General features: G+C 36.2%; 1 protein-coding gene across 4 annotated transcripts in view; it reads right to left on the bottom strand.

Annotated features, from left to right (window-relative positions):
- CCDC171 (coiled-coil domain containing 171) overlaps positions 1–7,885 on the bottom strand; it is a 399,071-nt gene that overhangs the window by 356,267 nt on the left and 34,919 nt on the right. For all 4 annotated transcript variants that reach the window (XR_001889029.1, XM_017891142.1, XM_017891322.1 and 1 more), the window contains exons 5-6: positions 4,284–4,474; positions 1,897–2,028 (exon numbers count right to left, since the gene is read on the bottom strand). Coding sequence is in view for 3 of the 4 variants with exons in the window: in XM_017891142.1 (XP_017746631.1) it covers positions 1,897–2,028; positions 4,284–4,474 (323 nt within the window). In the remaining variant the exon portion in view is untranslated. The remainder of the gene's footprint in view (positions 1–1,896; positions 2,029–4,283; positions 4,475–7,885) is intronic.

Here is a 7,885-nt window from a genome sequence, read left to right as displayed (position 1 = left end):
AAAAAAAAAAAAAAAAAAAAAAAAAAAAAAAAAAAAAGGAAAAGCTATTTTCTTTCGTTAACAAAAAAAGACAAGAAATTGAGAAACAGAGTTGTAAACATTCTAGTTACAAAATACAATAAAATTTACCTTACAAAAGCAGCAAAGCAAGATACTATTCATAGTAACCAGGGAGCATATTCCTGCATTTTTCTGTACACATCATAATGAAAGACAAATGACTAATTTTAAATTCTTTTAGTACTTCATATATAAACTTTGGTATAACCACTACGTTTCATTTAGGATTTACAGGACTGATCAAGAAACTAGACCAAAATCACATCATCCACATATTCATACACAGGCCTTTGAATTATATTTTATAAATTTGGACCTCTGGCTGAGTGTTTAGAAATAAAAGGGCTATTTTCATTTACTTTATTTTGCTTGTTTATTCCAAGTAGCCTTTAAGACACTTATCAACAGCTTAAATATCATGTGCTCTGCAAAGTCTTCCTCAGTCTCCTAGATAGCTAATCAACTTCTCTTTTGTGGTACTACAGCATTTTATTTAAAATTTTATCACACGATATTTACTCTCTTTACATGTCCCTGCATTGAAATATCTTCCAGGACAGAAACCAGGTCTTAATCAGTTTTACAGCCTCAGAAGCCAGAGCAGTAACTCAGTAACTAGTTAGAGAATGAATGAACGAGCAAATGAACTAATGAACTAACTAACTACACAAACTACAAACAGAATACAAGAGGTCTAAAGCGTGGTTGTACTGTCCTTCCAGATTCTACAGAAGAGGTGACTGGGAAGAAAAGCACTGCACAAAGACGAAAGGTTTAGAAAAACTGTGGTTTCATTGGTATTTTCAATACTGACATATACAACAAATTCAGCATTTCCACTGTTCACTGCCAGCTTTTACTTTTAAAAAAATTAAGTGGCTTCTATTCTCTGCATATTTTTGGTCAACTTCTGTGTTGCAAAGTTGTCTGTGACACACAATTACTCCAAAACGTATTATATGTGGGTATTTTTCATTCTTGTGAAAATGCGTATCTTTGACCTCTATATAAAGGTTATTTCAATTTGTCATTCTGTGTAGAAAAATTACATAAAACACATTGTGTTATCACAAAATAATTAGAAGAAGTGATGAAAATGTCTTTGAAATTTTAAGTTAGTTGATTCATGGATTTTTTTCTTAAAGAGGATTAACTTCATAAATTTCCTTTAAAACATACGATAACACAATAGTTTGAGTTTCTCCTACCTCTCCTTCAAAATAAATACATATAATCTCCTGAAAAAATGCAAAGTACACTGGAGTGAGAATCCAGAGACCTGTAGTCTTTTCCCACATTAATCATTCAGCCTCTAACCTGAGTCAGTAACTTCCAAATCTCCATCTGCTCATGTATAAAGGGGATTAGATGTAATCAGGAATTTTCAAATTGGACTACAGAAGCCTCAGGGATTCTGCATGTTTCAGGGATGGAGGAATGCAGGATAATTAAGAATTTGTACTTCTTAAAAGAGTTCAAAATTACTACATTATATGATTTGTAAGGATTCTTTAACATCCAGAATGCTATTACTCTGTTTCTTTATCCTATTCAAAACAGCTATTAGTCTCACATTTTAAATTGGAAAAATAAAATACCAAATATATATACATCCTTCTTAAAAATCACATAATGTATGCAATGGAAATCACTGTGGTATCTGTTGGTAATAGTTGCCCTATTGTCATATAACAGCAAATGAAACATGGCCTTCCAGAATCAAAACTAGAAATTATTTTCCCTTTGAGCAAGTCAATTATCCCACTAATGTCATTTTGAATATCATCAGCATTAAAAATATATATTTAAGGAACTGAATTATTATTTTTAAAATACCTGTACTATAAATTGTAATTCTCTTCTTTCTGCTTCCCATTGTTCTTCTTGTAATCTAAACTCCTCCAATGCTGTCTCCCTGATACGAGACTCCATCTCATTCTTCTCCTGTTGATGTTTTTCCAATGCTTCCTTTATATAAATAAAATTTTGCTTTACTAATTTGCTTTACTATTAGATCAATAAAAGTTATCTTTCTTTCTTCATTGCCAGTTTAAATGTACAAAGAGGCTCTCCTTACCTATAGATGTTAAAACTCATCATAATTCATGTTAAAATCATTAATAAAACTGTAATTTGATCATCAGAATGTAGATCTGAGTAAGAAACTATGGTTATTTAAACAACAGGTTATACCTTGTTTATATAAGCATGTATTTACCTATTACCTATATATAAGTATACATAAGCAACAGGCTATATATACCTGTTTATATAAGCATATATTTTTCTGAAAAATGTAACTTCAGAGGTTTGAACAAAACATCAATATATGATATCATATGATAGATATAAACAAAGTAAATTCCATTTAATATGGAAATATCTACCTGTGATCAAAATGTCTGGATGATCCCTGATAATTTATATATAAATTTGACACAGGACAATGTATTTCCAAAAGGGAAAAAGGGGCGAAGAAAAGAATTTTGTGCAATAAATTAGGATAAGGAAACTCTAGAATGTTAAAAATGCGAAAAGCAAAAAACAAAAAATTTAAGTACGGGCTGTAATTTCTAGTTCTATAGATAAACAATACTTGAAAAAAAGCATTTCCTTTTGGGTTTTCCAAGATGTACTACATTTGCAAGATCTAATTTGGTTCAATATCCTGAAAATATAAAATGCAATTTGCTGAGAAGCCCAATTTTCTAACTACAGGGTTTAAAATCAAGTTTCCATTAACAGAAAAAAAAGTCTACGGTTTACATGCATGAGAAAGAAAGTCTCTCATGTCCATATAATGGTAGCAGGGATCTGTCTAACAAATATTACCCTCCTAACTTACAGAAAGCTTTCATAAAGAGCCTTGAGGGGAGTCACTCAAATTCAACTCCAAACTGTCCCACGGGTCTCTGTGCAGATTAGTTTAAAGCCAATAGCCTAAAATCAAAGCACAGTTCTCCTAAGTAGCTAATTGAGATCAGATCAAAATCTTCTACCTTGAGGTGCAAGCTGATTGGCTGAAGAAATGCTGCCACCATCACCCTCCTCTCCACGTAACTCCAAAACATGGTATGTGGGGAAGGTTATACAGGCCCATCCAAGGACTTGTAATATCAGCTACCACCGAAACCTCCCCCATCCACACACTAATGAAGCCCTTCTGCATGTCAGCCAGTGTTCCAGGGTCTAGCAATACAGTAGTAAACAAAAGAGACAAACTATGACCACTGATGTGGAAGAAATCAAAAGTAAGTTTGTTGACAATGACAACATCTGGGAACGACTGTGCGAAAACTTTTACAGTTTGTAAATGCTTTTGTATAATTCACTTTTAGTAAAGACACATTTCTAGAATTCAAAAAAGCCATTTACACCAATGGTAAAGGTAGAACATTTTTATCACAGTTTTTTTTTTCTTTGTTTTGTTTTGTTTTGTTTTGTTGGGGGAGACAGGGTCTCACTATATTGCTCAGGCTGGAGTACAGTGGCTATTCATAGGCCCAATCATGGTACACTCTGGCCTCAAATTCCTGGCCTCAAGTGATCCTCCCACCTCAACCTCCCTACTAGCTGGAACTACAGGCATGTACCACCATACCTGGGTTTGTCATGTAATTTTTTTTTCATTTAAACTGTTACTTCAAAAAAAATGGCAAATATAGACAACTCAAAATCTACCTTTTAAGTCACTGGCAACTTCAACCTTATACCACTTTTACTTTAGGGAGTAAAAAGCGAACAAAAAAATGAGGGAATAAATAGCTCACAATTTTAGTAAAAGTTAAATATGTTACATATCATGTCTATACAGAACATGCTCTATATAGATAATGAAGCTCATAAAAACATACAAATATTTTCTATATTTATTGTATATTCAGACCAAAATCCAGTGCCCATGTTTCTAAAATTTCAAATTTTCATGTGGCTAGACAAAAGGCTGTAGATTCTTACCTTCTTACAATATGCCCATATAAGTGCTTTGTTGGCTTTTAACATTTGATTAGTGACCACAAACCGTTTTTCACCCCAAAAAGTATACCTATTAATATACTAAGAAAGCGATCAGCAAAAATGCCCCTAAAAAAGAAAAAATGGGAGGGAGAAAGGAAGGAGGAAGGAAAAAGGAAGGAAGGAAATCCAGTATAACTTCAAGTAATGTACAACACATCTCGGTGAATATTACATATAGGAAAATTCCTTTATAAAAACTATTTTACCTGTAGAGTTTTCTCTAGTCTGCTTTTTTCTTTCATAAGTAAATCATATTCTCGATTGCAATTTTGGATCATATTGTCTCTTTCCTCCAAATCATGTTCAAACTTTCTGCATTCTTCTTTCCATTTTTGCTGAGAAGTCTGAAATGCTTCCTCAATTTCATTTGTCTTTGCTTGAAGTTCTGAATTTTGTGCTATTAAGAACAGAATAACAGGTACATTTACAACCATGAATTAAATAAGAAGGAGCCCCAAAACCTAGGCATTGGAGTTGACATCATTTACAGCATGATCTTAGGATAAAACAATTAACCTTTCCATTACAGTAAACTCTTGAAAACCTTTCCAGTCCAGTAAACTCCTGAAAAGTTCACAGTCTCTAAACCAATCTATTCTACAATTTTTCAATCTCTTCTTCCCCATCAGACAATGATGATTTTGCTATGAAATAGTGTGACATATTTCTGATGGCATATCCAAGTTTAGGTGCACTTCTGGCACCGGCTGCAACTCTATTGGTTTTTGTCCTATTCAAGAAAACAAACCAGCTGAGTGTGGTGGGGCACACCTGTAATCCCAGCTATTCTGAAGGCTGAGGTGGGAGGATCACTTGAGCCTAGGAGTTGGGAGACCTCCTCTCAGATTTTTTTTTTTTTTTGACACGGAGTCTCGCTATGTTGCCCAGGCTGGAGTGCAGTGGCCGGATCTCAGCTCACTGCAAGCTCCGCCTCCCGGGTTTACGCCATTCTCCTGCCTCAGCCTCCTGAGTAGCTGGGACTACAGACGCCCGCCACCTCGCCCGGCTAGTTTTTTGTATTTTTTAGTAGAGACGGGGTTTCACCGGGTTAGCCAGGATGGTCTCGATCTCCTGACCTTGTGATCCGCCCATCTCGGCCTCCCAAAGTGCTGGGATTACAGGCTTGAGCCACCGTGCCCGGCCCTCCTCTCAGATTTTTTAAAAGAAAAGAAAGAAAAAGGAGAAGAAGAAGAAAGAAAATCAGTTTTAAGACTGCAATATATAGGGCAAGTTTTTAAAAACAGTAGATTACAAATTTTGATATTTGACTACTGACAACAAACTAGTTATGGCACATCTTACACAAGTGTCACAAAGCTGAGGCTGGAAACCACTGCCCCAGCCCTTAGAACTGTAGCTATTTACTTTGCCAGATTTAGGTGCAACTCACCTCTTACCCTATTACCTCAACTATAACCAACATCTATCAACACACTACCACTGCTGCTCTGTTTCAGCACCTAGAAAAGAAGGAAATGCTTCCAGGTCTGGCTCTATCACCTGCCACCTGATTAAACCTCTGTGATTCTCTGAGTCTCACTAGGAATAAGAATGTCCCTAGTTAAGTTTTTGTGAAGATAAAATGATGAAATGTTTATAAAAACGTACCCACAGCTACATTAGCAGTAGTATTTCTAAATTATATTTACTTGCATTATGAGTGAATCATATATTCAAAACATTCAAAATACAAAGGTATAAAAGGTGCAAAAGGAAATACATTAAAAATCCCCTGCCCATTCAGCTGCCATCTCCAGAAGACATTCTTCCATGGTCTCTCATCCAGCACTGCAGGAAAGTAGTTTGAGGCCATTTTGACTCCTGATCCTTTGCATTTGACCTCTTTTTCTTTTCTCTTGAAAGCTTTAGAATCTTCTCTTTGTCTTTATTTTTCTGAAATTTCTTAAAGCTATGCCTACAGTAGGTCTACTTCTTTCCATATGGTAAATATTCGATAGGTTCTTTCAATCTGGCAATTCATATCCTTTAGTTCTGAGATGTTATCTTGAGTAATTTCAATGATGATTTATCATACATTTTTGTTTTCTCTCTTACCTCTTTCACTATTCCCTATTATTCAAATTGGTTCTCAAATTTTTTCATCTCTTCTCTCCTATTTTCTACCTCTGTCTTTTAATTCTAATTTCTGGGAGGTTTCTTCCATCTTCATCTTCCATTGCTTCTAGGGACATTTTCATTTCTGCCTTCACATTTTTAATTTGTTAATTTTTTCAAGCCAAACTGTATACAACTTTATTAATTATATTTTTCACAAACAATAATGGTATTGCAGAGAGGTATTTCAGTTAACAGTATACAACTTTTAAACTCCCTCCCCTTCAAAGGACTACCAAAATCAGAAAGCCACTATAAACCCAATGAAGTCCTCATTTGATGTTCTGAACAGGGAAAGTTTAGAGTGGGGGTTGACATTTCACATTAACATGTTGTTTAACCACTTTTCACCAGCCGACTCTGACTTTTAGGAAGTGAAATGAAAATGGCAGAATTTATCTAAAGATCTACAATCTAGAAACAGAAGCGCTGCTATTTTGAGGCATGCCATCTCAGTGGTGTCACTGGAAAGTCCAGATTGCCTGATACACTGACAACCAATTACCAGGAGTCAATCCCAAGAGATGTCTGGGCTTAAGGGAGTTAAGTCTATGTTGAAGGTGGAAGGGAGAAGAGGACATAAAAACAAATTTGTTTTTCCACACCACAAGGTGTTTGTGCCAAGGTGGCTATGTGTGTCAACATCAAGGAATCTCTCCTCCTGGGAGCCAAGAGGAAGTCTCTCAAAACTAGAAGGGAAAGGTGTTTTCCCCATATCAATCCACTTCGGAGACATTCTACTAGTAACACAAGTCCCTTCCTAAAAAAACGACGTGTTCTGTGGGGCAACAACATAGCTTTAAACAAAAAAATACAACAAAGTCTGCATTTTCATAAAACTTGGTTGAAAAATATTTCAAACTGTATAGTCACCAAAAGTACACAGTTATCAAAAATGCACACATTTCACTTGGCGTCTCCAGCACCCTGAGCTTCCTGTGCCTGGTCTGTTTTGGCAACTCCATTTCCTCCTGCAGGATTCTTCCCCTCCTTGTAAGTGTCAGCTTTTCCCTTTGGGTACCTTTTCTCCCTTCTTCGCAGGGGAAAAGAAGGCTTTTTAGGCTTGGGCTCTGGCTTTGAAGCAGCAGGTTTAGCAGACAACCTTGCAGATCTTCTCTGTAGCTTGGCTGTATCTCCTGTAGCATCCCCTTCAGACTTTCTCTTGGGCATGGTGGCGATGCCAGTAAGACGTAGCACCAGATGCAGGGATGTAATGGCGTGTGGGCTTTAGTCAGTCCGAGAGTCCTTCTTGCCCCTTCTTCACACTGCTTCCATATTTTTAATTTCTTTTCTTTTCTTTTTTTTTTTTTTTTTTTTGAGACAGAGTCTCACTCTGTCACCCAGGCTGGAGTAGAGTGGCACAATCTCAGCTCACTGCAACCTCTGCCACCCAGATTCAAGCGATTCTCCCACCTCAGTCTCCCAAGTAGCTGGGATTACAGGCACTTGCCATCGTGCCCAGCTAATTCTGTCTCTATTTTTAGTAGAGACAGGGTTTTACCATGCCGGTCAGGCTGGTCTTGAACTCTTGATCTCGTGATCCACCCACCTCAGCCACCCAAAATGCTGGGATTACAGGCGTGAGCCACTGCGCCTGGCCTCATATTTTTAATTTCTAAGAGCTTTCATTTTTTATAACATCTGGTTCTTACTTCATAGATGAAATACATTTTTTTTTTTTTTTTTTTTTTTT

This window comes from Rhinopithecus bieti, unplaced genomic scaffold (genome assembly GCF_001698545.2).
Source record: "Rhinopithecus bieti isolate Rb0 unplaced genomic scaffold, ASM169854v2 scaffold_71, whole genome shotgun sequence".
Lineage (NCBI taxonomy): Eukaryota > Metazoa > Chordata > Mammalia > Primates > Cercopithecidae > Rhinopithecus > Rhinopithecus bieti.
This window is presented reverse-complemented; position numbering and strand designations above follow the sequence as displayed.